This window comes from Phocoena sinus, chromosome 2 (assembly GCF_008692025.1).
Source record: "Phocoena sinus isolate mPhoSin1 chromosome 2, mPhoSin1.pri, whole genome shotgun sequence".
In the NCBI taxonomy this organism is placed as follows: Eukaryota; Metazoa; Chordata; class Mammalia; order Artiodactyla; family Phocoenidae; genus Phocoena; species Phocoena sinus.
In genome coordinates, this window is record NC_045764.1 from 150,654,633 (window position 1) to 150,682,522 (window position 27,890).

A 27,890-nucleotide genomic window follows, 5' to 3' on the forward strand; every position below is an offset into this window, starting at 1 on the left:
CCAATCCTTTTCCTTTCTGGTGTTTCATTTATTTTTTAGCTATACAAGAAACATATAAATATGTCCCCTTACTAAAGAATTTAAATTATTCAGAAGCAAAGGAAACAAAAACAAAAGGCCCATCTTCACAGCTCCTCGATCCCCACATTCACACATTCCTTCCCAGAGGTGGTTATGAACTTGGTGTATATCTTTCTAGACCTTGTCAGAAGATAACACACTATTTACGCCTTTGTATGTATATAAATGTACATAGGAAAATATAATTAAAAACATACTTATAAATGCGATCATAATGTATATGTTGTTCTAAGGCTTCCTTCTTTTCATTTAATAAAAATCTTTCCAAAAACTTCAGTGCTGGGCTTCCCTGGTGGCACAGTGGTTGAGAGTCTGCCTGCCAATGCAGGGGACCCAGGTTTGTGCCCCTGTCTGGGAAGATCCCACATGCTGCGGAGCGGCTGGGCCTGTGAGCCATGGCCGCTGAGCCTGAGCGTCCGGAGCCTGTGCTCCGCAACGGGAGAGGCCACAACAGTGAGAGGCCCTCTTACCGCAAAAACTTCAGTGCTTGTAGATTCACCTCATACTTACTTCTTAACTGCTACATAGCACTCCATATGGCATATGGGCCACTGTTTACTTAATCATTCAATTTCCTAACCCCTTTTCTAGTATAGGACCTACTGTAGACTCTATACTTCTATTCATAACATATCATCCAAGTCGATTTCATTTTCTCAATGAAATCCCTACTCAATCCTGCCCTTAATTCAGTAAATTATTTGCAGACTTCCTGAGTGGGATGAAGGTCTCTTTCCCTAAAAAACATCTCTGCCTGATAACTACCTTTATTCTTGATATTAGTTTAAAATCCAGCGAACGTAAAGAATTGCCAAAAGACTAAAACAATATTGAAAACCAACTTGCTATTTTAACCATCTAACATATCATGGATACTCAGTGGAAATAACAAAAATAATGAATATATTTCTACATTTAATCTAAACCTAGAAATCAAAACAAATGTAAAAAGGTTTTTCTGTTTTGTTTTTTAACATGTTAATACCCTAACAATGTTTTTTTGAGGGCTTATTATGTGCAAGGCACCAAGATAAATTATGATCTCTGCTCCTAAGAAGCTCACAGTCTCGTGGAGAGGCTCACCTAAAAAGCTACAACCATAATATAAAGCACTATGTATTAACTTCTACAACAAAGGTACACATTGAAAGTGGAATGCAAAGAAAGTAGCACAAACTTAATTACAATTGGAAGAATAAAGGAAAGCTTAACAGGAAGTGGGGGAGTTGGGTCATACAAGGTGTACAGGATTTTAAGAGATGGGAGAGACAGATATTTAAGGCTGAGGGGAACCTGCAAACCAAAACATGTAGGGAAGAAAGTACAGGCCCTGCTTAGGAGGCCATGAGTAGCCATAAAGTAGGTAGATGTGCGTGTGTGTGCGTGCATGCGAGCTTGTGTGGGTGGGTGATGGGTAACAGCAAATATAAGCCTCAAAAGTTAGGCTGGGGCTTCCCTGGTGGCGCAGTGGTTGGGGGCTCTGCCTGCCGATGCAGGGGACGCGGGTTCGTGCCCCGGTCCGGGAGGATCCCACATGCCGCGGAGCGGCTGGGTCCGTGAGCCATGGCCGCTGAGCCTGCGTGTCCAGAGCCTGTGCTCCGCAGCGGGAGAGGCCACAGCAGTTAGAGGCCCGCGTACCACAAAAAAAAAAAGTTAGGCTGGAGCTAAATTGAGGATGAGGATGAAGAAGGTAATATAATGAAGTAGACCTATTACTATATACCCAGAAAGTGATCCGTATTTTATACCTTATACTCTCACTTAATCCTCATAACATAATCCTATATATGGTGAACATTATTATTCCTAAATTTCTCAGATGAGGAAATTAAGGCTCAGAGTGTTAAATAACTTGCCCAAGGTCTCCGAGCTTGGTTGAGCTAGAATTGCAATCCAAGTCTGAGTTTATATTTTATTCTGTAGGAACAAAAAATTTGGTGAAGAAAACCAGATGACTAGACTAAGTTTTATCTGGATCAAAAGTGAAGTGAATGTGCTATAGTAGGCCACAAGGATCTGGGTAAGTTGTCCAGTTTATCAGTTAAGCTTCATAAGTTTCATACTGCATTACTCTAATTTTTATAACTAATAGAATAAAATTTTAAAACAAATTATCCTAAGTATTTTAAAGTAGACCCTCTTCGCTTGCCCAGGACTAAGCATTCAAAGAGTATCATCAAGGGACTTCCCTCGTGGTCCAGTGGTTAAGAATGCACCTTCCAATGCAGGGGACGTGGGTTCGATCCCTGGTCGGGGAGCTAAGATCCCATACGCTGCGGGGCAACTAAGCCCGTGCACCACAACTACTGAGCCTGTGCGCCACAACTAGAGAGCCCACGCGCTGCAACTACCCAGCCCATGCACTCTGGAGCCTGCACACAACTAGAGAGAAGCCTGAACGTCACAACGAAGATCCCACATGCTGCAACTAAGACCCAATGCAGCCAAATAAATAATAATAATAAGAGTATCATCAAGACTTTATATCAAAAAGCTAATAAGAAAACCTCTATCAATATCCCCACTGACTGTTGTTCTGCTATTCAAAACATCTGATTCAATGTTCAAAGTGTCTGTAAGAATGTGAAATTACACATCTCACGAAGGCAGGCCATTATTCTGGTCTACTTTTCTCTTCCAAGGTTGGAAGGATGATGTGTGTTTTGCCAACAGTCTGATAAAAGCAAACCCTATTTGACAATGTGTACCATAGGTTCTCCACTAGGAGGTAGCATTCCCCTTGTAGGCTGCATTTAACCATTAAATAATCAAAAATATCAGAGCTACCAGAGACTTCATTTTACAAATGAGGAAACTCATGATTCCATAAAGTTATTCAGTCCTTTGAGGGGAAGACCAAGACTAGCAGTACCACGGTCTCTTGACTCCCTACCCAGGGTCACCAAAGCATTTAGCATCAAAACTGCAAAGCTCTGCTGTAAAATGTAAGCAGAAATGAATCCCTGACTTCCAAAAGCGTACACACTCAGTGTACCCAAATCGTACCTATCTTTCCAGCCTTAGCCATGAAGCCTCCTTTAACCACTACTGTTAACACTGATTCCCTCTTCCCTAATGCCCTACAACACTCAGACTGTGTCACACAATTAACACTCAATCATATACTGTCATATTCACATTGTTTTTGCTTTTTATCCTTTCCCCCCACACTAGTTTGGATCTTGAACTCAACAGAATTAGAATGATATATACTTTGTGTAGTCCCACATGCCTGATACATGGTACACACTTGTAGCTAACCCATTAGGTCCATTCTATGCCTTCTTTAAGGAGCCAACATTCTCATAGCAGCTATGTGCTGCTGGTCCCCTGAAGCACACACTCCCTGTATGTTAAGAGCACTCTGCATTTACTTTCACTCAGCATTCATCTTCACCAGGCACACTGCCTAGGAAAAAGTTCTCTCTACCACAGTATCTATCACTCTTCATCTGTAATGGTAGGTATTGCTTGGGAAAGCTTTCCCTGTGTATCTACGACACCTCCAAAATAACCGTAAAATTACTCTTCTTAAACCATATCCAAATCTTCCATTCCTCTAATGATGATCTGAATCTAAAGAGTTCAGAGTTCTATGTAATTGTACCAAGGAAAGGTATTAAATCTGAAAGACTGCTTCTTAAAACACACATGTGAAACCAGCCTCTAGAGAATCATTAGATTCTTTCCCTTGGTGGAACACTGAGAAACTCAAGAGAGAAGCTTTTTGAGGAGAACCAGATTCAGACAAATGACTCTGTTATCTCCACACCCCACTCCACAGCCCCTGCAAATTTTAGAAGCATAGCAATAAAAGTGGAGACCATCCAGTCTAACACAATCAAGATAATGAAGACAGTTGTACACCCAAAGGCAAGTCTACTTATACATGGGGGCATGTGAATCACAGGCTTCTTCAACGAAGGTCAAAAGGTCAGCTGTGCAAAATAAGTCCAGCTAATACTGCCAACCTTAGGGCTAAATGAATGAAATTTAGAAAGATCCTATTTACTCTGTCATAGCCATCTGGCAGTTTCTAGAAAGGGTAGGAGAAGGGAACTAAAATCTACTGAACTGATTACCTATGTGTCAGGTGCCTTACCCATGTTATTTCATTTAACTTATGTCAAGAAAGGGATTTTGGATCAAGTATATAAAACCAGAGTTCCTCCTTCATGAGGGCATTCAGAGAAACAGAACCTTTGGAAAGCCTTCAGCTGTTGCTCCAACAAGTGCAACTGTGTTTTTGGTGTATTTGTTGGTAGCAAATGGCATACTAATAGACCCCTAGGCAAAACATGACTTTAGTTGAGTTGAAAATGTGGACATCCAAGCAAGAGGGGACATACACAGCCCAAGAGTTAGAGGATATGTCAGACAGCTCGTTCTTGGTGGGATAATTGCCTTCATTCCCACAACTGTAAGATTAGACAGTAAGTCCCTCCAAACCGCTGATCTAGTTCACAGACCACAAACTAAAAAGAAATGGCTCAATTCACATACTGATTCTACAAAAATGCCACCCTCTGAGGGGCAAATGCCACCCTCTGATAGGGGTGAGAGGTCCTTAAAATACAATGGAGGGAATCAAAAGTGCTTTATTTCTGAGGAAATACACATTCTTTCTCTTTAAAGAATTCAAACTACAAGACTATGCTTCTTTACAAAATGGCAACCGATCTGCCTTCAAATAATGTCACCTTACATTTGTATCGTGTTTACATAGCAATTCACATGCATTAACTAATCCTCCATAACAATTTAGTAGGTAGTGTGGTACTCTGTCCAGCTATTTAGACAGCGATTACTACTGAATCTTACAGGACCACATGGGATTTCAGAATTATGAAGTCTGCAAATGTGAGGGAGAGCTGTGATGTGAAAAAAACATTAAAAGAAATGTGCCACCTTCCTGAATCTAAATACTGATGCTGAAGGGCCACAATCCTCCGGAGATAAAGTCTCTCCCTTGCCTCAAGGACCTGAAATTAAATGCCTCAAAACCTCTACATACGCTCAGTGCTCTCTGGTAATTAACCACTCAACAAGTGCTTCTATTATCCATGTTCTTGTCACAGGCATTAGCCCAGAGACAACTAATAGCTATTTCTGAGCAAGGTTTAAGGCAGCCTAGCCACAGACTGAGAAAAGGGCTAGTCTTTGGCCTGTGTAATAACCACTTGTCCTCCTCTGTCTCAGTCTGATCTGCTTTTTGTGGGGTGGGGGAGTGGGGAGGTAGACCACCGAAGAAAGCAGTGGGAGGAGTTTCTTGGTTAAGAAAGAGAATTCAGAGTTGTGTTGTAACCATGTGCGTAAAGAAAGGCTTAGGACGTGCCAGACTTCCGAAGCAGGAAGCAGGCAAAGGAAGCACTGTGGTTTCCTTTCTGCTAGGGATTCCCCTCTTGGGTTAAGTAAAAGGTCAGGAAAGATAAAGGCCCTTTCCCAGTGTAAACAGAGTCCAAGGATGATGGAAATGCCAGGAGGTATGGGGATTCTAAAATGCCACGTGGGGGGGGGGGGGCGGAGTCAAGATGGCAGTGTGGGAAGACGTGGAGTCTGCGTCTCCTCAAAACTAGGGTGCCTGCAGGATGCTGGTGGGGGACCTCCACGCCCAAGGTGACGGGAGGAAACCCCAAGCGAACTGGTAGGATGTGGGGGGACTGAGAGGGGAGGAGAAGTGGAGGCCAGATAGGACCAGCGCTCCTGAAGGGTGGCTGGCGGGGGGGAGGGTTCCCCACGCCTGGAAGGACCCTTGGGGGCTCGGATCAGGGGGGAGCATGCTATCCCCTGCCCAATTGGCAGAAGTCTGCCTGGCTCTCGGGCTGGGTCCTATCCCCTCAGAGGCCCCCTTGGGGCTGCGTGGGTCCTGGGGGCATAGGAGGGAGGCCAGGGAGATCAGGAGAGGCAGGTGGGAGGGGGCCCTCTGGGATGGCCCTGCCCACTTGAGCTCGGAGACCTGGTGAGCTCCCAGGTGGGGTCCCCCACCCTCTGAGCCCCTTCTGTTCCTTGAGCCTAAGCGCCCCACATATCTGCTAGTTTCCTAGTCTAATTTTATTTTTTTTCTTTGTCATCATTCTACCCCCCCCCCCTTTTTTTTTGCCACTCCGTGTGGCTTGCAGGATCTTGGTTCACGAGCCAGGGGTCAGGCCAAAGCTCCTGTGGTGGGAACTCCGAGGTCCAAACCACCAGACTAACAGAGAACCTCAGACCCCAGGGAATATTCATAGGAGTGAGGTCTCCCAGAGGTCCTCATCTCAGCACCAAGACCCAACTCTACCCAACAGCGTACAAAGTCCAGTGCTGAAAGCCTCAAGCCAAACAACCAGTAAGACAGGAACACAATCCCACTCATCCAAAAAAAAAAAAAAAAAGAAGGAAACAGCAAAAAAATATGTCACAGATGAATGATCAAGGTAGAAGCCTAAAAGATCAAATAAATGAAGAGGAAACAGGCAATCTGCCTGAAAAAGAATTCAGAGTAATTATAGTAAAGATGATCCAGAGTCTTGGAAATAGGATGGAAACACGGATTGAGAAAATACAAGAAATGTTTAACAAAGACCTAGAAGAACTAAAGAACAAACAGAGAAGAACAACACAATAACTGAAATGAAAAATACAGTAGAAGGAATCAATAACTGAGGCAGAAGAACGAATAAGCGAGCTGGAAGACATAATCATGGAAATAACTGCCGAGGGGCAGAATAAAGAAAAAAGAATGAAAAGAACTGAAGACAATCTCACAGACCTCTGGGACAACACTAAACGCACCAACATTTGAATTATAGGGGTCCCAGAAGAAGAGAAAAAGAAAGGGTCTGAGAAAATATCTGAAGAGATTATAGTGGAAAACTTCCCTAAAATGGGAAAGGAACTAGTCACCAAGTCCAGGAAGCACAGAGAGTCCCATCCAGGATAAACCCCAGGAGAAAGAGACAAAGACACATATTAATCAAGCTAACAAAAATTAAATTCAAAGAAAAAATATTAAAAGCAGCGAGGGAAAAGCAAAAAATAACATACAAAGGACACTCCATAAGGTTATCAGCTGACTTTTCAGCAGAAACTCTGCAGGCCAGAAGGGAGTGGCAGGATATACTTAAAGTGATGAAAGAGAAAAACCTACAACCAAGATTACTCTATCCAGCAAGGATCTCATTCAGATTCTACAGAGAAATCAAAAGCTTTTCAGACAAGCAAAAGCTAAGAGAATTCAGCATCACCAAACCAGCTTTACAACAAATGCTAAAGAAACTTCTCTAGGTGGGAAACACAGAGAAGAAAAATACCCACAAAAACAAACCAAACAAACCCAAAACAATTAGGAAAATGGTAATAGAAATATACATATCAATAATAACCTTGAATATAAATGCATTAAATGCCTCAACCAAAAGACACAGACTGGCCAAATGGATACAAACACAAGACCCATATATATGCTGTCTACAAGAGACTCACTTCAGACCTAGGCACACATACAGACTGAAAATGAAGGGGTGGAAAAAGATATTCCATGGAAATCAAAAGAAAGCTGGAGTAGCAATACTCGTATCAGATAAAATAGACTTTAAAATAAAGACTGTTACAAGAGATAAGGAAGGACACTACATAATGATCAAGGGATCAATCCAAGAAGAAGATATAACAATTATAAATGTTTATGCACCCAACATAGGAGCACCTCAATATATAAGGCAAATGCTAACAACCATGAAAGGGGAAACTGACAGTAACACAATGATAGCAGGGGACTTTAACACCCCACTTATACCAATGGACAGATCATCCAAGCAGAAAATAAATAAGGAAACACAAGCTTTAAATGACACAACAGACCAGATAGATTTAATTGATATTCACAGAACATTCCACCCAAAAGTGGCAGAATACACTTTCTTCTCAAGTGCACACAGAATATTCTCCAGGATAGATCACATCTTGGGTCACAAATCAAGCCTCGGAAAATTTAAGAAAACTGAAATCGTATCAAGCATCTTTTCTGACCACAATGCCATGAGACTGGAAATCAATTACAGGAAAAAAACTGTAAAAAACACAAATACAGGGACTTCCTGGTAGCACAGTTTAAGAATCCACCTGCCAATGCAGGGGACATGGGTTCAAGCCCTGGTCCAGGAAGATCCCACATGCCATGGAGCAATTAAGCCTGTGTGCCACAACTACTGAGCCTGTGCTCTAGAGTCTGCGAACCACAACTACTGAGCCCTCATGCCACAACTACTGAAGCCTGCCCGTGCTCTGCAACAAGAGAAGCCACCACAATGAGAAGCCCGCACACCGCAACGAAGAGTAGCCCCTGCTTGCTGCAACTAGAGAAAGCCTGCACACAGCAACAAAGACCCAATGCAGCCAAAAAAAAAAAAAAAACCTCACAAATACATGGAGGCTAAACAGTGCACTACTAAATAACCAAGAGATCACAGAAGAGATCAAAAAATACATAGAAACAAATGACAATGCAAACACGACAACCCAAAACCTATGGGATGCAGCAAAAGCAGTTCTAAGAGGGAAGTTTATAGCAATTCAATCTCACATCAAGAAACAAGAGAAATTGCAAATAAACAATCTAACCCTACACCTAAAGCAACTAGAGAAAGAACAAAGAAAACCTGAAGTCAGTAGAAGGAAAGAAATCATAAAGATCAGAGCAGAAATAAATGAAATAGAAACGAAGAAAACAATAACAAAGATCAATAAAACTAAAAGCTGGTTCTTTGAGAAGATAAGCAAAATTGATAAACCGTTAGCCAGACTCATCAAGAAAAAAAGGGAGAGGATGCAAATCAATAAAATTAGAAATGAAAAAGGAGAAATCACAACCAACACCGCAGAAATACAAAGGATTATAAGAGACTACTATAAACAACAATATGCCAATAAAACGGACAACCACGAAGAAATGGACAAATTCTTGGAAAGGTGCAATTTTCCAAGACTGAACCAGAAAGAATTAGAAAATATAAACAGACCTATCACAAGCAATGAAATTGAAACTGTAATTTGTTGTTGTTGTTTATTTATTTTTTCTTATTAGTCATCCATTTTATACACATCAGTGTATACATGTCAATCCCAATCTCCCAATTGAAACTGTAATTTTAAATCTTCCAACAAACAAAAGTCCAGGACCAGATGGCTTCACAGACAAATCCTACCAAACATTTAGAGAAGAGCTAACACCGATCCTTCTCAAACTCTTCCAAAAAATTGCAGAGGGAGGAACACTCCCAAATCCATTCTACGAAGCCACCATCACCCTGATACCAAAACCAGAAAATGATACCACAAAAAAAGAAAATTGGAGACCAGTATCACTGATGAACAGAGATGCAAAGTTCCTGAACAAAATACTAGCAAACAGAATCCAACAACATATCAAAAGGATCATACACCATGATTTAGTGGGATTTATCCCAGGGATGCAAAGATTCTTCAATATACACAAATCAATGTGATACACCACATTAACAAACTGAGGAATAAAAACCATATGATCATCTCAATAGATGCAGAAAAAGCTTTTGACAAAATTCAACACCCATTTATGATAAAAACTCTCCAGAAAATGGGCATAGAGGGAACCTACCTCAACATAATAAAGGCCTTATATGACAAACCCACAGCAAACATCATACTCAATGGTGAAAAGCTGGAAGCATTTCCACTAAGATCAGGAACAAGACAAGGGTGTCCACTGTAGCCACTCTTATTCAACATAGCTTTGGAAATCCTAGCCACGGCAATCACAGAAGAAAAAGAAATAAAAGGAATACAGATTGGAAAAGAAGAAGTAAAACTGTCACTATTTGCAGATGACATGATACTATACACAGAAAATCCTAAAGATACCACCAGAAAACTACTAGAACTAATCAATGAATTTGGTAAGGTTGCAGGATACAAAATTAATGCTCAGAAATCTCTTGCATTCCTATAGACTAACAACAAAAAATCAGAAAGAGAAATTAAGGAAACAATCCCATTTACCATCACAACAAAAAGAATAAAATACCTAGCAATAAACCTATCTAAGGAGGTAAAAGACGTGTACTCAGAAAACTATAAAACACTGATGAAAGCAATCAAAGATGACATAAACAGATGGAGAGATATACAATGTTCCTGGATTGGAAAACTCAGTATTGTGGAAATGACTATACTACTCAAAGCAACCTACAGATTCAATACAATCCCTATCAAATTACCAATGGCATTCTTCACAGAATTAGAAAAAAATTTTTACAATTCATATGGAAACACACAAGACCCCAAATAGCTAAAGCAATCTTGAGAAAGAAAAACGGAGCTGGAGGAATCAGGCTCCCCAACTTCAAACTATACTACAAAGCTACAGTATTCAAGACAGTATGAACTGGTTTTCAGGGCAGAAATAGAGACACAGATATAGAGAACAAACGTATGGACACCAAGTGGGGAAAGTGGCGGGGGTGGTGGTGGTGGTGGTGGTGTGATGAATTGGGAGATTGGGACTGACATATATACACTAATAAGTATAAAATGGATAACTAATAAGAACCTGCTGTATAAAAAAATAAATTAAAAAAAGAAAGACAGTATGGTACTGGCATGAAAACAGAAATATAGATCAATGGTACAAGATAGAAAGCCCAGAGATAAACCCACGCACATATGGCCACCTAATTTACAACAAAGGAGGCAAGAACATACAATAGAGAAAAGACAGCCTCTTCGATAACTGGTGCTGGGAAAACTGGACAGCTACATGTGAAAGAATGAATTTAGAACATTACCTAACACCATACACAAAAATAATCTCAAAATGGATTAAAGACCTAAAAGTAAGACCAGACACTATAAAACTCTTAGAGGAAAACATAGGAAGAACACTCTTTGACATAAACCACAGCAAGGTCTTTTTTTGACCCACCTCCTAGAGTAATGCAAATAAAAACAAAAATAAACAAATGGGACCTAATGAAACATAAAAGCGTTTGCACAGCAAAGGAAACCATAAATAAGACGAAAAGACAACCCTCAGAATGGCAGAAAATATGTGCAAATGAAACAAGGGACAAAGGATTAATCTCCAAAATATACAAACAGCTCATGGAGCTCAATATCAAAAAAACAAACAATCAAATTAAAAAATGGGTGGAAGGGGCTTCCCTGGTGGCGCAGTGGTTGAGAATCTGCCTGCCAATGCAGGGGACACGGGTTCAAGCCCTGGTCTGGGAAGATTCCGCATGCCACAGAGCAACTGGGCCCATGAGCCACAATTACTGAGCCTGTGCTCCGCAACAAGAAAGGCCGCGATAGTGAGAGGCCCGCACACCGCGATGAAGAGTGGCCCCCGCTTGCCACAACTATAGAAAGCCCTCACACAGAAACGAAGACCCAACACAGCCATAAATAAATAAATAAATAAATTTAAATCATATGGGCTTCTAAGAAGACCTCTGCTTAAAAAAAAAAAAAAAGAAAAATAAATGGGTGGAAGACCTAAATAGACATTTCACCAAAGAAGACATACAGATGGCCAAGAGGTACATGAAAAGATGCTCAACATCACTATTAGAGAAATGCAAATCAAAACTGCAATGAGGTATCACCTCATAACAGTCAGAATGGCCAGCATCAAAAAATCTACAAACAATAAACGCTGGAAAGGGTGTGGTAAAAAGGGAACCCTCCTGCACTCTTGGTGGGAATGTAAATTGATACAACCACTATGGCGAACAGTATGGAGGTTTTTTAAAAAACTAAAAATAGAACTACCATATGACCCAGCAATCCCACTACTGGGCATATACTAAGAAAAACATAATTCAAAAAGAGACATGTACCACAATGTTCGTTGCAGCACTATTTACAATAGCCAGGACATGGAAGCAATCTAAATGTGCATCGACAGATGAATGGATAAAGAAGATGTGGCACACATATACAATGGAATATTACTCAGCCATAAAAAGAAACGAAATTGAGTTATTTGTAGTGAGGTGGATGGACCTAGAGTCTGTCATACAGAGTGAAGTAAATCAGAAAGAGAAAAACAAATACCGTATGCTAACGCATGTATAGGGAATCTAAGAAAAAATGGTACTACTGAACCTAGTGGCAGGGCAGGAATAAAGACGTAGACATAGAGAATGGACTTGAGGACACCGGGTGGAGGTGGAAGCTGGGGCGAAGTGAGAGTAGCATCAACATATATACACTACCGAATGCAAAACAGCTAGTGGGAAGCAGTTGCATAGCACAGGAGATCAGCTCGGTGCTTTGTGATGACCTAGAGGGGTGGAATAGGGAGGGTGGGAGGGAGGCTCAAGAGGGTGGGGACGTGGGGATGCATGCATGCACGTGGCTGATTCAATTTGTTGTGTGACAGAGGCTAGCGCAGTATTGTGGAGCAGCTATACTCCAATAAAGATATATTAAAAAAATAATTAAAAAGTAAAATGCCATACGCTAGTGACGTCCACATCATTCTATATGTAAACTCACAATGATACCATCTGTTTTGGAGAAAAACAAGCTATGTCTAATATGCAGTCTGAGGTTGAGAATATAGCAGCAGTACTCAAAAACTGAAAATCATTTTACCTATTCTTCTACCTCATGATAATACAACATTTTTCTTAGTGTTTTATACCGTACAACAGTGCTTTAACTTACATGATCTTATTTAGATATAATTAGGATTCTTGGATTTTTCAGTTTACTCTTAAGTTCATCAAACAAAGAAGCTCTTGCTTTATTTCTTTTACTTAAACTAGCCTGGAGACAGAAACAAGCAAATCAAAGTCTCCACTAGGAATTGTCTTCCATTCACAACTGCATCACTTGCTCCTGTTTATTCCCTACAAATAACTCAGTCTAGTTTTGTTCAGTTGAACACACACATGAACTAGGAAAAAAGAGGAAAGACCTGGAGAGCTGCAATCATTGTAGTACTACTTCCTGTCGTAGAACCAGCCAGTCGTTTCCAATCTTCCATTTTAGGATATTTCCCTTCCAAGTTCTGACCAAAGATAGAATAACTTCTCCTGTTCCAACATTCCTAGAAAATTCTCTTAAATCACTTAAAACAACTTTCCTTTGTTTATTCAGTTTACATTCTTCAAAAGCCATTTACATTTCCTGTACCCCACCTCTTCTTCATGCCTTCAGGTACTGCTGTAAAAAGACTCATCTCGGTACAAACACTCTTATCTTTCTGTAAAGATCAATCCTCCAGTCTTAAATAGTTCTTGTGGCTTTTCAAAGGTGCTCTTCATTTGAAGAACCATTTTGTGCTGCCCCCAGAGTCTCTCACAATAATTGAGATTAAAAGGGCTTGGTCTCCCTTCCCCTAATTCTATGCACACTTCCGCCTCCCTACCACCCAAATAAATGCCTATTTTTGTTCTCTACAATACTTCCTGTCAGCAAAACTGTTAGTCTCTTGCAGTTTTTTCTTCCATCTTGCTCTCTCTTTGAAATTATTTTAACTAAAAGCTACTTTTGATTATTGTGTTTCTCAAAGACAGCACAACTGTTCAAGTCTAAAACGGCACTGAATCTATGCCCTAGCTATATACATAGCTGTCAGTCGGGGAATAAAAGCCATAGGAATTTTTTTAAAAATCACTTTTCTTAACCTTGAACATTAACATAAATGAATTCCAGCTTTTAAAAATTATAAATATATATTTGGTTTCAGACGTCTCAAGAGCACTAATGGCATATGCTTGGGTTTTATCACACCAACATTTCTATGGGACAGTTGGTCCAGTCATTTGGCTGACAGCACAGCCAGAATTATTGTTCAAGGCTGTTAACATAACTTTTTATACCAAGCTGGTTATCACATGACTGCTGAGAAAACCACAGCCTCCTGGGCAAAGCACAGCCTGTTGGCCTGACTAGGTCACAGAAACCTCACAGAACAGCAAGCTACTGCCTCTACTGGCTGTTACAGCAGGACATACCTCTTCGTAATTTTTCGCCTCCACTCCATGCTTCATGTCTAGGATCACGAGTTGGTCAGGTATCCGCCCTGTTCCTGAGAAAGAAATCAAAGGATTCATTGTGCGGAATGTTTAAAATTCCGGGAAATCACCCACCCACCCTCCCTCTCCCTAAGCCCTACCCTCTCAATAGAGGGAAACAGCAGCAACTCCTCCCCCTACTCAGCTGCAGAAAATTCCTGGCTCTGGCTAAAAATCACAAGCATTCCAGACAAAGCCTCTATCTGTGTGGGGTGCCAGAAAGTGACAAGAACATGCTGCTGGCAAACATCTCTGAGGGAGCAGGACACAAGATACTGCAGCTGGTACTACACAGGAACAGAACAGGGGAAGAGAAAACACACAGGCTCACTGGATTAGGAAACGAAAGTCACAACAGCATACACTTGAGTGGCATATAGACCAATAGGTAGAGGGCACCAACTTAGGCTGAAAAGGCACATTCCACATCTGAAAAGGCTGACCTGTGAAATTCTGAGAGAAGGATTACTCGGTATACACTAAGCTTGAATTTACTTAATACAAATATGAGTACTGAAAAGTACACAGGATTTGTCTACTATTCCACTTATTTCAAACATTTTGGTCGATGTAAGGCCATTTCAATAGGTAAACAAAGTGTTATGGGACTATTCCCACAAAGCCTTTAGAAGAGCCCAAGAAGAAACTTAACAATAAGAGTAAAATTCTCAGGGATACTTCTTACAAACAGAAAAGTCTATTGGGGATAGTAGGACCAACAGAGCAATGTTCATATTAGAAAAGATAATCTGATTCAGCTTGATCAAAAGGAATTCTACTCAGGCTTCCCTGGTGGCGCAGTGGTTGAGAGTCCACTGCGCCGGTCCGGGAAGATCCCACATGCCGCGGAGCGGCTGGGCCTGTGAGGCATGGCCGCTGAGCCTGCGCGTCCGGGGCCTGTGCTCTGCAATGGGAGAGGCCACAACAGTACCGCAAAAAAAAAAAAAAAAAAGGAATTCTATTCTTACATCATCAAATAGGAGAAAGTGAAAGATTCAAAAGAGCCCCAGAAAACTGCTCAGTCTCAATCTCCTGGAATTCACCTGATTACTTGTATAATTAAAAACTGCCTGCATGAAATTAGGAGTTTTGGGAAATATTGCCAGTTAATCATCATGGTTCCTGAGACCATAAGCCATAGAGAGTGGTACTGTACCCTGAGAAACACTGGAGATTTTCTGAAATGTCAATTCAAAAACTACTCATTAAGAACTCACAAGGCGCTAGAACAGAGATTGCAATCTCTGCCTTCAAATAATTCTATGGGCATCTAAGACATAAATATGCATACCAGCTACAGTAAAAATGCAAGGCATATAAAACTTTAAGGAAAAAACAAAAACGGTTCAGACAATCCCAGCTATGGAGCAAAGGTTAGAAGAGGGAAGAGATTAGTTGTGGACAGACTTCACTTGAGAGGTAGCACCTGACAGCAGACAAAGTATCTGGACAGAAGGGAACACATGAACAAAGACAGCTATTGAAAGGATTGTGGCATGTTTAAAAGACAGTAAAGAAGTTCTTTTGGATAGACTAGAAAGATCAATTTGAAAGCTTATAAGACTGAATAGGTAGGATCAAGAAACTAAGCCAAGGACTTCCCTGGTGGCGCAGTGGTTAAGAATCCACCTGCCAATGCAGGGGACACCGGTTCGAGCCCTGGTCCGGGAAGATCCCATATGCCGCAGAGCAACTAAGCCCGTGCGCCCCGACTACTGAAGCCCGCGTGCCTAGAGCCCATGCTCCGCAACAAAGAGAAGCCACTGCAATGAGAAGTCTGCACATGCAATAAAGGGTAGCTCCCGCCTGCTGCAACTAGAGAAAGCCCGCATGCAGCAATGGAAACCCAACGCAGCCAAAAATAAATAAATACATTTATTTAAAAAAAAAAGAAAAAGAAAGAAACTAAGCCAAGTCACAGATACCTTCTGAGCATTAAACCAATTAGGTTTCCAAAACAAAAGAAAGCAAAACAAAAAGTGACACCCAGAGAGGTATCTTCTCCCAAATCTAATGTGCAATCCTGATCACAGCACTGCCTGTAAGAGATTCAATGCAAATATTTGCTTCTCCTTCCTCACTTAAAAAGTTGTGAAATCCAAGCAGCTCACAGCTCCGCCTGGTCGGAATGATCAAGATATTCTCTTCCTAACAGACTCTTCTCGCTATCTCTGTTTGCCACAGCACAGCTTTAGCATTATTCAAACACGAATGAAACCACAAAACCACAGACCATCTGAGTCCAGACCATACAATTTCTTGCACAGAACAGCCAGCCCAGCCCCTTAATTGACATCATGGCCATAAAGGGTCTCCTTTGTAAAAACACCTTTTGAAATTTCTCTCTGCCTGACAAATAGACAGTCTTTTAAAGGTGCTCCGAAGACTACAAGGTATCAGGTCTTCACATCAGAATAAACAGCTGAATAAACACAAATGAAACTAGAAATTGAATGCTGGCTATAACATGTGTGTATACACATACATTTATACATACATACACACACATTTTTGAACTAGTTCCTAGGCATTTACATGCACAGCATCAGCATATAAGAAATTCAGAACAAAAGATAATCTCTGCCTTCAAAGAGTACAAAATTGGGAATGTAAGATATATACACGAGACACTTAACAACACAAGGCTGTGTGTGTGAGATATATATATATTCAAATATTTAAATAAACAATCCAATCAGTAAGTGATGCACTATTCAGAGGAAGCCACACTGACCTCCTTGCTGTTTCTGAGACATGCTCAGCATCTTAAGGTGTTTGCTTTCTCTCCAAAGCCCTCATTACCATCTGACTTATTTTTTTTTAATAAATAAATAAATTTATGGCTGCACTGGGTCTTTGTTGCTGCACGCGGGCTTTTCCCTAGTTGCGGCAAGCGGGGGCTACTCTTTGTTGTGGTGTGCAAGGCTTCTCTTATTGCGGAACATGGGCTCTAGGCGCACAGGCTTCAGCAGTTGTGGCTCGCGGGCTCTAGAGCACAGGCTCAGTAGTTGTGGCGCACAGGCTTAGTTGCTCCGCGGCATGTGGGAGCTTCCTGGACCAGGGATCAAACCTGTGTCTCCCACATTGGCAGATGGATTCTTAACCACTGCACCACCAGAGAAGCCCCCGTTTGACTTATATTTGTCTATTGTCTGCTTGCTCCAATGAAAATGTAAGCTCCACTGAGAACAGAGACTTCTGTTTTATTCACTGCTATATCCCCAACACCTAGAACAGTGATGGATGAATCAATCAATCGATTGAGATATCAAGCAGACTAGAACGGCTGAGGGATGCATTCTAAAAGAACTAAAAGTAGGGACTTCCCTTTGGTCCAGTGGGTAAGACTCCACACTCCCAATGCAGGGGGCCTGGGTTCGATCCCTGGTAGGGGAACTAGGTCCCACATGCATGCTGCACCTAAGAGTCCACATGCTGCAACTAAGAAGCCTGCATGCCACAACTAAACACGCCGCAACAAAGATCCCACGTGGGGTAACTAAGACTTGGCACAGCTGAAACAAACAAATAAATAAATATTAAAAAACAAAAACAAAAAAATCCCAAAACTAAAGGTAAACCTATGTTCATATGGGAAGAGAGCATTCCAACAAATGAATAAATGTGACATGTTTAGAAGGCAGAGCAAACCAGAATGACTGGGGCCTGATGGGCAGAGGAAGATAAGGTTGGATGGAGCAAGAGTATAAAGACTATTAAAAGCCATGATGCCTAAAATCCCTTCTAGCTTGAAAATTTCATGATTCTGTGTTTCATTCTATAGAACAGGAATATTACTGCCACTACAAAGAAGGGAAAGCTTTTGAAAAAGGACTGACATAATGAAAGATGTGTTTTAGGAGATAAATCTGGTGGCAGTATTTGGATATATTAAAAGCAGGGATATCAGTTAGAAGGCTAATGACATGATCCATGATTTGAAAGATTAGAATTCAGATCTGTGTGGTGGCTGATACAGGAGGTATTTTGAAAGAAGTATCAGCATAACTTGATGACACACTGGAAAAGACAAAAGTATGTAATTTAAAATATGTGAGCCCAAGTAACTGGAAGGATGGTGTTAATACTGATGAGTGAGGAGAACTAATTTGAAAGAGTAGGTCATGAATACAGTCTTAGATGTCTGAGTTTTGAGGTAAGAATAGCACACCATGTGGAAATGTCTGGAATACTGTTGAGACATCCTGGAACTGGCAGGGGTGGGGGCAGGGAGAAGGGTATCAGTCATGAAATCACTATTACAGTCTTTTAATTTTCTATTCTTAATCTATTATTCCATTTACTTCAGGCAAACTCCCTTAGCTTTTAGGCTAAACTGACCCACTTTAGATCAGGGGTCAATTTCTGATTAACTGTTAAAAGCAGCTGGTTCTTTTGCTATTCCTGGGAATATGTTAGAGGTGTTGGCAAAGGTGCCTGCTTTTCTTCTAGGATCGTATGTTCTGAACATTCTATAAATGTAAAATTGCCAGGAGTCCTTTTGCTACCATACGGAGAAAGCCTGAGAATAAAGTCAAATGGAGGCAAAAAGAGGAAGCACTAAAAACAATGTACGGTTCCAATGATACCGTTAAAACCCCAAGATACAGCCCTACCTGAAGTCAGTACCACAATGTAGACTTCCCTGTTGAGAGAGTCACATGGTCTTTCTCTTCTTCCTCTTTAAGCCAGTTTGAGTTACGTTTTTGTGTCCTGCAGCCCCAAAGGGTCCCAAGTAATATAATAGGTATAAATGCATACAGCTTTTAGAGTCTGGTGTCCTTGAAGCTGAAGAATAGGGAGTGAAAAAGTCCCCAACCACTGAGCACAGAAGCCATCAGGTAATCAATCAGCCTAAAAGTTACTAAGGACTCTTGGCCTTGAGATGCACAGAAGAAGCCACAGCAAGTTATCAGGACTAGGAAATAGCAAGTGCCCTGGAGATCGAAACTGCTTCTGATGATACATTATTTGTCAGACAGACCCTACTTCTAATCCCAAAGAAAACATATCACTAGCATATAAATGCACTATTTTCTAGCATCTATACCAAATTCAACTCTATCATTCAAGCCAAGTATATCACAGGATTCAAGAAATGCCTACTCCTGCACGTGAAGAACCCTACCAATTCGCCAACTTTCACTTATACGTGTGTGCACTCCAGCAAATGTAGTTTTCATTTCCTCTTCTTGCCCAGACCAAGAGAGAAAGTTCATGCTCTAACTTGCTTAGAAGACGATGCTTAATTCAGGGAAAATACTCTGATTTACTTACCCTTGCTCTCAAAACACACTTCGAACATGTCATAATCTTCAGTGGTAAAGGCAAATTTCCCCTTGGTTGCATCCTCCTTGGAGTACAGAATATGGCCAGCAGAATCTGTAATCTAAAAGTAAAAAGTAAGTAAGAACAGGCAGCAAATAATACTCGGGAAGAGAACTTATAGAAATTGGAGAAATGGAAAGAAACACTGTCTGTAAAAGACAGTCTAGGGCTTCCCTGGTGGCGCAGTGGTTAAGAATCCGCCTGCCAATGCAGGGGACATGGGTTCGAGCCCTGGTCCGGGAAGATCCCACATGCCGCGGAGCAACTAAGCTCGTGCGCCACAACTACTGAGCCTGTGCTCTAGAGCCTGCGAGCCACACTACTGAAGCCCATGTGCCACAACTACTGAAGTCCGTGCGCCTAGAGCTTGTGCTCTGCAGCAAGAGAAACCACGACAATGAGAAGCCCATGCATGGCAAAGAAGAGTAGCCCCCGCTCGCCGCAACTAGAGAAAGCCCGTGCACAGCAAAGAAGACCCAACACAGCCAAATAAATAACATAAATAAATTTATCAAAAAAAAAAAAAGACAGTGTGTTATGATCACTATGGTCCAACCATTCCCAAAGACAGGAATTGGATTAGAAGGTGAAACCCAAATACAGCAAATTTCACACAGTTGATATAGTTGATATAAAGTGGGTTTATTAGCAAAAGTTCACTTTATAGAATGTAGATCAGTATCATTTCCTAGAAAGGGAAAATGGAAGTGGATAATTACTGAAAGAATATACAAAAAGGAGAAAGATATATAAGAACACATTTCCTGTTTAAAACAAATCTTGACACATGGTTGGGGGGAGGGGTGGAGAGTGGAAATGGAGCACCTGACACAAGGAGTGAAGGAAAAGAAGGCGTGCTTGGAGGAAAAATCTGGCAGAGCTATTCCTGCAGATTTTATGTGGATTATGTCAATGGCTACAAGGGGTGGGGGAAGGCAGGGGGATAAACAAGAAATTACTCCTAAAAAAGACATCTTTGGCTTCCACAAATGATAATTCCTGTCTTCCAGGTTGTTGCCTCTGGTTTTCCAAATTTAAACCGCTCCATTCCTACAGAATGGCCTGTAAGCACAGACGAAGCGGCATACATTGGTAAGTGAACGGTCGCATATAAAGCAAGGGCTTGACACAGTAATATGACAGACCGGGTCTCAGGCTTCTTTTCTAGAGTACATGGTTGTCTTGGCAGAAGGCACACTTCATGACCTAAGACAGGAAGCTACTTGAAATGTAGAACACAAAAATAGTGGATTCATTATATTAAACTGGACGTTCTAATGCTGTTTGTAAAACAAGATTCAATTATAGATGAGATTTTAAATATGAAAATTGAATAGTATACATATAAACCTATATATTTAAAGCACTTTAATAACACTAGTTATTTCTGAGTAGTGAGATTTCTTTATAATTTTTTTTTCTACAAAGGCATGTATCACTTATGGTCAGAAATAAAGTTATTTCAGTTTTGTGAAGAAAAACATAACGAAAGAATAGTTACCACTGATAGACAAATTTGAAATGATGGGTTAATAAAAAAGGTTTTATGGCACATCTAAATTCCCTAAGAGTAACAGCAGTAATACTAACCAAGTATCTTCTGCCATGAATGATGTTGATCATTCATTAATTTGTCAAACATTTAAGATACCTGGATCTGCACTGGTCACTGGAGAAATAGGATGTGGAAGATGGTTCCCATCTTCGAAGGGCTTAAGAGTATAAATAGGAGAAGAATAAGAAATGAGACAACTTCGCTGCAGTGTGGAGAGTGCGTCTGTGCCATGGGATTATGGAGGGTCACAGAGTGTATCATGGAGGAGGTGACACGGGAGCTGAGTCATGAAGGATGAGTTGCAATCAAGGGAAGAATAGGAGTAAAGACATTCAGGGTAGAAGAGACAGCAAATACGAAGGCTTAGGTCCAGAAAAACAAAACAGAACAAAAACATGATATCATCGTAACACTAATAGCTAATATTTATTAAGCACTTACTAAATGCTGAGTATTGTGCCAAGGCCTTTATATGCACTTTTTACTTGATCTTCACTATAACCCTACAGGTAAGAAGTATTTTTTCTCCCATGTTCCACAGGAGGAAACTGAGGCACAGAGAAGTTCAGTGGCTGGAGAGATACTAGCCAGATCATGTAGAACTACAACATCACGCTAAGGAGTTTACTGCGCACCAAGTGGAAAAGGCAATGAAGAATTTGAAACCAGAGTGATGCGATTCAACTTGAAGTTTACAAAGATAAATCTGATAACACTGTGAAGACAGACTCAAGAGGGACAATACTAGAGACAAGAAGATGTGTTAGGACACTAACTCAGTACTCCAGGTTAGAGATGATGAAGGCTTTGTGTATGGAGAGAAGGGGCCACATCTGAGGAATTTTAAAAATGGAGAAAAAAAATAAATTAAAATAAATAAATAAATAAAATAAAAACGGAGAGCCCAAGGACTTCCCTGGTGGTCCAGTGGGTAAGACTCTGCGCCCCTAATGCAGGGGGCCCGGGTTTGATCCCTGGTCGGGGAACTAGATCCCGCATGCATACTGCAACGAAGATCCCGCATGCCTCAACTAAGACCCGGCGCAAGCTAAATAAATACTTAAAAACAAACAAACAAAAAAACCGGAGAGCCCACAGGACAAGACCAAAAAGTGAACGCCCACAAAGACCAAGCAAGCAGCATACACTGAGTCTAACGGGCCAGCACAAGTCCACGGGGTGTGGTGAACAATGTGGCAGACAGGAGACAGGCCGGTCTCAAGGGAGAAACCAATTACTACCATGGCATGCCAGTTTTTCAGACAATCTAATTCTCCGTAAGAACCTAAACATTTTAACTGTTATTTGAAATCTCCTAGTTTTTAAATCCTCACAACCAATCCCAACATTTGAAAAACTATCTCAAGGCCAAACAAAAAATGTCTATAGGGGCTTCCCTGGTGGCGCAATGGTTGAGAGTCCGCCTGCCGATGCAGGGGACACGGGTTCGTGCCCCAGTCTGGGAGGATCCCACATGCCGCGGAGCAGCTGGGCCCGTGAGCCATGGCCACTGAGCCTGCGCATCCGGAGTCTGTGCTCCGCAACGGAAGAGGCCACAGCAGTGAGAGGCCTGCGTACCACAAAAAAAAATGTCTATAGAAACAGCTTCTGGGCCACCGATATCTGACCTCTGCATAGGACAGGAAGAAAGCTGGCTAAAATCACACAAAAGAACTGTTGGGCAGCACTGAGGTGAGAGCTGAGATCAGGGACCATGGATTTCTAGTGGCCGCACCTAGCAGCCAGGATGCAGGAGCAAAGAAAAGTATTATATGATTTAGGTCTGGGGTCTACACCTGAGTGGTTTGGAAGGAAACGGGGATTAAGGGATTATGTTATAAACTTTACCTACATAGTCTTTAATCCTCACAACAATCCAAGAGAGGCCAGTCTTATTATCCCCATTTTACTGAGGCAGAAACTTAGTAATTTGTTCATTATCACAGAGCTAATAAATTGTGTAGGTAGATTTGAAGACAGGGTCTAAAACCTATGCTCTTTCCACATTCCATGTTGCAGCCCCACAGTAGGAATGGCTGAAGGAAGTGGAATGCACAGAAGCCAAGAAAGACTAACAGAATCTGATGGATTCTTTGGGTTGGTGCAAGTCAGAGAGTCTGAGAGTCCTCTTGAGTGGGACATGGCACTGTTCAGTCTGCATTCTCCACCTTAGAGGGATTAGCAGGCAGCCACAAGGTAGAGGCCTTGAAGTCAGCAATAAATAAACAATCTGCATGGGAATATTTGGCCCTGAAAATTCCTAAAGGCCTCTTGTTCATGTGATACTTTTCCTGAATTATCAACTAAAAGAAAAAGCCAAACAAAGGACAATTCAACTTAATCAGACTTACAAGACTTGGCATAAATTTGCCCAACCAGGTTATTTCCTAGAAGAACAGCTTATGATCTCTTTGCATTCTCCTAAGATTTTTTTTTAATACATGTGCCCTAGAATACTTTTATTTATTTTTTATTTTAAATTTATTTATTTATTTTTATATTTTTTGGCTGTGTTGGGTCTTTGTTTCTGTGTGAGGGCTTTCTCTAGTTGTGGCAAGCAGGGGCCACTCTTCATTATGGTGCGCGGGCCTCTCACTATGGTGGCCTCTCTTGTTGCGGAGCACAGGCTCCAGATGCGCAGGCTCAGTAGTTGTGGCTCATGGGCCTAGTTGCTCCGCGGCATGTGGGATCTTCCCAGACCAGGGCTCGAACCTGTGTCCCCTGCATTGGCAGGCAGATTCTCAACCACTGAGCCACCAGGGAAGCCCCTCTCCTAAGATTTTAAAAGGGTTCTTCAAAAAAATTATTTAAGGACAGGAGCCTCTTTAGATGACAAATGATCCTAGGTACAGGTCAGAAAACTCTTATTAAGCAGTGGCAAAAATCCTTCACTGAGTACTTTGCAAAATGAATTAAGAAGTCTGCCATGTTTTTCTGAAAGACTCGAATACAATCCACACTTCCAACTGGTTCTCGGAAGGAGTAAAAATTGTTTAAATTGTCTTCTTCTACACTGTACTGAGGAACTATAGTCATGGTAGAACCACTTGCATTGCTGGTTCTTTCTATGACATCTGAAAATGTATTAAAGACGCAAATATTTTACAAGAGGCTGAAGGCAAAACACCCATCACTGCCTATACCATTTATCAGCATGAAATTTACCTCCTGGAAATAGTGTGTGATAATGATCACATTTCCATCAGTGTCTCCACATTTCTATACTCCCTATGACCTTCAGATGACACAACTATATAAGGGTATCTATCCAGACATCTGGAAATCCAGACGGGCAACTTGACAATTTAACCTTCATGTTAGGCTCTTATAGACTGTTGGGGATTCTAACAGATCCCAGAATTTTTCTGAAAATCAGTAGGTTTCCCACGTAGTTCATAACTTTGCAGTTATTAAGGAGCCAAGCCACTGACCTTAAAAAAGAAAGAAAAGGGCTTCCCTGGTGGCGCAGTGGTTGAGAGTCCACCTGCCGATGCAGGGGACACGGGTTCTTGCTTTGCAACAGGAGAGGCCACAACAGTGAGAGGTCCGCGTACCGCCAAAAAAAAAAAAAAAAAAAACTGGGCAAATCTCAGTGACTAGCCAGAGCCGGCAAAGTCTAATAGGCTAAAATAATCGTTTTAAATTTCTTTAATTAAAATGTTCTGATTACAGATCACTTTAAAAGATCATCTGGTTTCTCGAAAATTAAGAGATTTTATTTTTTCTTCTTAAATTCTACTAGAGAACCACCTTGGTAATATGATAACTGCCACTTTCACCTACTATAACAGCAAACCCTTAAAGGATTCCCCCTTAACAATAAAAACATAAAACTTACTGTAAAGTTCTTAACCAAAGGTAATATCAAGGCATAAAATTTGCCCATGTGACATCAAGGAATGGAAAGTAATAAAGATTTCTTTCTAGATAACACCTTCTGAAGAAAAGCAAACCAAAGTTCACAACTTACAAAGTAGGGAAGAAAGTGTTAATTGTATGTATATGCACAGTAGCTGATATCAAGAATATGTGAATACTCACACCAAAACCATCAAATAAGTGAGAATACAGGTCCACTGGGAAAACAAGACTTATTTAGAATTGGATTTTCTTGGACGATTCTAGGCAGTGGCCAGAGAAAACAGGTTCTTGAGCAGTTCTTCTGCTCCTGAAGCCTGCCCCCCTTCCTTGACCACACATGCAAGATAATACCCTGCCTACTTCAAAAGGATCTTTAAGTAGCTTAGGCCCAAACACTAGGCAAATAAAGCAATTAGGAATTAAGGAATACAGTTCAGCTGGAGGAAGAAACTAATAGGCACTATCAAGAACCTGAACTAAGCAAATGGTAGGTGCATAATAAATCTGGCTCTCAGTTTTCTGGAAGCCAAGACTAAGAGAGAAACAAGTTGGGTTACACATCATTTGTTTTCTGATGAAAGCTCACAAATTTATCTTCAGAGATAATTTTCCTGGAACTAAACAAGAACAGTTTATCAGGAAGGTTCTTGTGAAAGGACTGTGACCAATATTAGACTCTCCACTTTCAACCACAGCCTTGCTAAAGATAGAAATACAATTCAGATGGATGCTTTTAATGACCCTCCATAACAATCTGCCTGACCTAATAACGCAGACATGGGACCTGAAGGAACTGGATGAACGCTCGCGAACCGCGGGCCTCTGCTCTTTAGCACCACTTCTCTCCCCATCCTGGCTCCTCTTGCTGCTCAGGGAATTCTCAGCCTTACTCTAAAGTTGCAAGAAGGCTGGGGCTACTTTTGGCCACTTGCTGCTACCACAAGTGTGTTCGAAAAAAAAAAAGTGTCAGGAAAAGATACCTTAAAAATAATACTACCCATCCAGATCTTGGTTTCTAATACCATTCTCCAATAAAAGGGAACCAGGGCTCCTTGGAGAAATGGCTGACCCCAGGACTGGAACAAGAAATACACAAGATGAGCCTGGGGCATCTTGTAGTGCCAGAAAGTAAAGAAGCGCTGGAAAACAAAACAAGACAAAAAACAACAGGGGTTTGTCAAAGGGACACAGGAGCCAAATGAAAGAGCTCCCAAAAGCCAAAGCTGTAACAATTTGAGCAACAAAATAAAGCAGTATTGGATTGTAATTCAATATATAAATACCCAGGAATCCATAATGATATAAATGATTAAACAAGCAAACAAACAAACAAGCTGGGAGAGAAGAAGAAAATCTCCCATGCAGAACACTCAGATAATTTATGAAATTTTAGAAAAAGCACCCTCAAGGAGGTCAAGCATACTCCCCACTCAAGTGTGGGCTGCACATAGTGACTTCCTTCCAAAGAGCACAGCATAGAAAGGGCGGGGGGAGTAACTTTACAGTGGACAAACCTGACAAACACTACCTCTGCCTGATGATCAAGGACAATATAACAGTGATAATTCATGTTGACAATATGCTCCCTTGGCATGATATGATGAAAATGACCCTTTACCTTTGTGGTCTTCCTCCCCAAAACCCTTAATTCCAGTTTCATCATGAGGAAAACATCAGACGAATCCCAATAGAGGGGTATCCTACAAAATACTTGACCAGTACTCCTCAAAACTCAAACGGCTGTCAAAAACAAGGAATATCTGAGAAACTGTCATAATCTACAGGAGCCCAAAGAAATACGACTAAATGTAATATATCCAGGATGGGATCCTGGGACAGGAAAAAAGGACATTAGGTAAAAACTAAGGGAATCTGAATAAAGTATAGACTTTAGTTAATAATAATGTATAAATACTTGTTTATTGTGACAGACAAAATGTATCATACTAACATAAGATATTAACAATAGGGGAAACTGGCTGTGGGGTATATGGGAACTGTATTATCTTCACTGTTCTGTAAATCTAAAACTGTTCTAAGATAAAAAGCTTATGTAAAAAAATACTATTCAGAAAGATGAAGTCAAACACATACATACACATACATACACACACACACACGCACACGCACACATATACACATACACCTCCAGATTCTCAAGAAATTTATAATCAAAGCCAAGCAAGTAAATAAACATTTTCATATACTTTTTATGTTGTAAATACAAATAGTTAATTTGGACAAGTCTATACCTACCCTTATAAAATGACATATGATCTACGGGGGAGGTGGGAAGTCTGTGTATTTCTAATGGCACAGGTCACACATTGCTTTCATTTGCTGAATCAGCTCCATACCCCACCAGTCCAAGAATATGTTAAAAACCAAAAGCCAAATCCACGTCTTTCCAGGTGTGCTACCATAGCAGCAGAGGTCAATCAGCTTGCAGCTTTAGTGAAACTCTGAAGATGTAATTTCCTTCACACAGGCTCCTACCTGCACTCTGTCTTCCTCAGGTTTATGACCAATCTGGGGTATAATACTGAGTATACAACGTGTACATATTATTTTAAGGCTAACCATAAACCTTGTAACTCCTGAATGACTAACTCAGGAATTCAGAAACAGCCAAGTTCCTTGGAGAAGCTCTATACATTGAACAAAAATGAACCAAAACAGAAACACCTACCCTTTTCTCCTTTTGAGAGATAGTACAGCATAGTAGTTAGACTGAAGGTTCTAGAGTCAGGCCTCAGGTTGGTGTTCAAATCACAGTTGGGCCACTTGCTAGCTGTAAGGCCTTGGATATGTTCCTTAACCTCTCTGTGCCTCATATGTAAAATAAGAACAAGAGTATGTACTTTACAAGGTTATTGTGAAAATTAAATTTAATAAAGGTAAAGTACCTAGAACAGTGTTTGGCAGCTGGCAAGCACTCAGTAAGTGTAATTATCAGCATTGTCGTTGTTACTGTTAGCATTTTTGCTATTATGGTAACTGCTTGTTAGTGATAACTCAGAACTCCA

At 41.0% G+C, this 27,890-nt stretch overlaps 1 protein-coding gene across 4 annotated transcripts in view; it reads right to left on the reverse strand.

Moving 5' to 3' along the window:
- TMED10 (transmembrane p24 trafficking protein 10) overlaps positions 1-27,890 on the reverse strand; it is a 44,466-nt gene that overhangs the window by 5,520 nt on the left and 11,056 nt on the right. For all 4 annotated transcript variants that reach the window (XR_004348464.1, XR_004348465.1, XM_032622840.1 and 1 more), the window contains exons 2-3: positions 19,398-19,509; positions 14,061-14,134 (exon numbers count right to left, since the gene is read on the reverse strand). Coding sequence is in view for 2 of the 4 variants with exons in the window: in XM_032622840.1 (XP_032478731.1) it covers positions 14,061-14,134; positions 19,398-19,509 (186 nt within the window). In the remaining 2 variants the exon portion in view is untranslated. The remainder of the gene's footprint in view (positions 1-14,060; positions 14,135-19,397; positions 19,510-27,890) is intronic.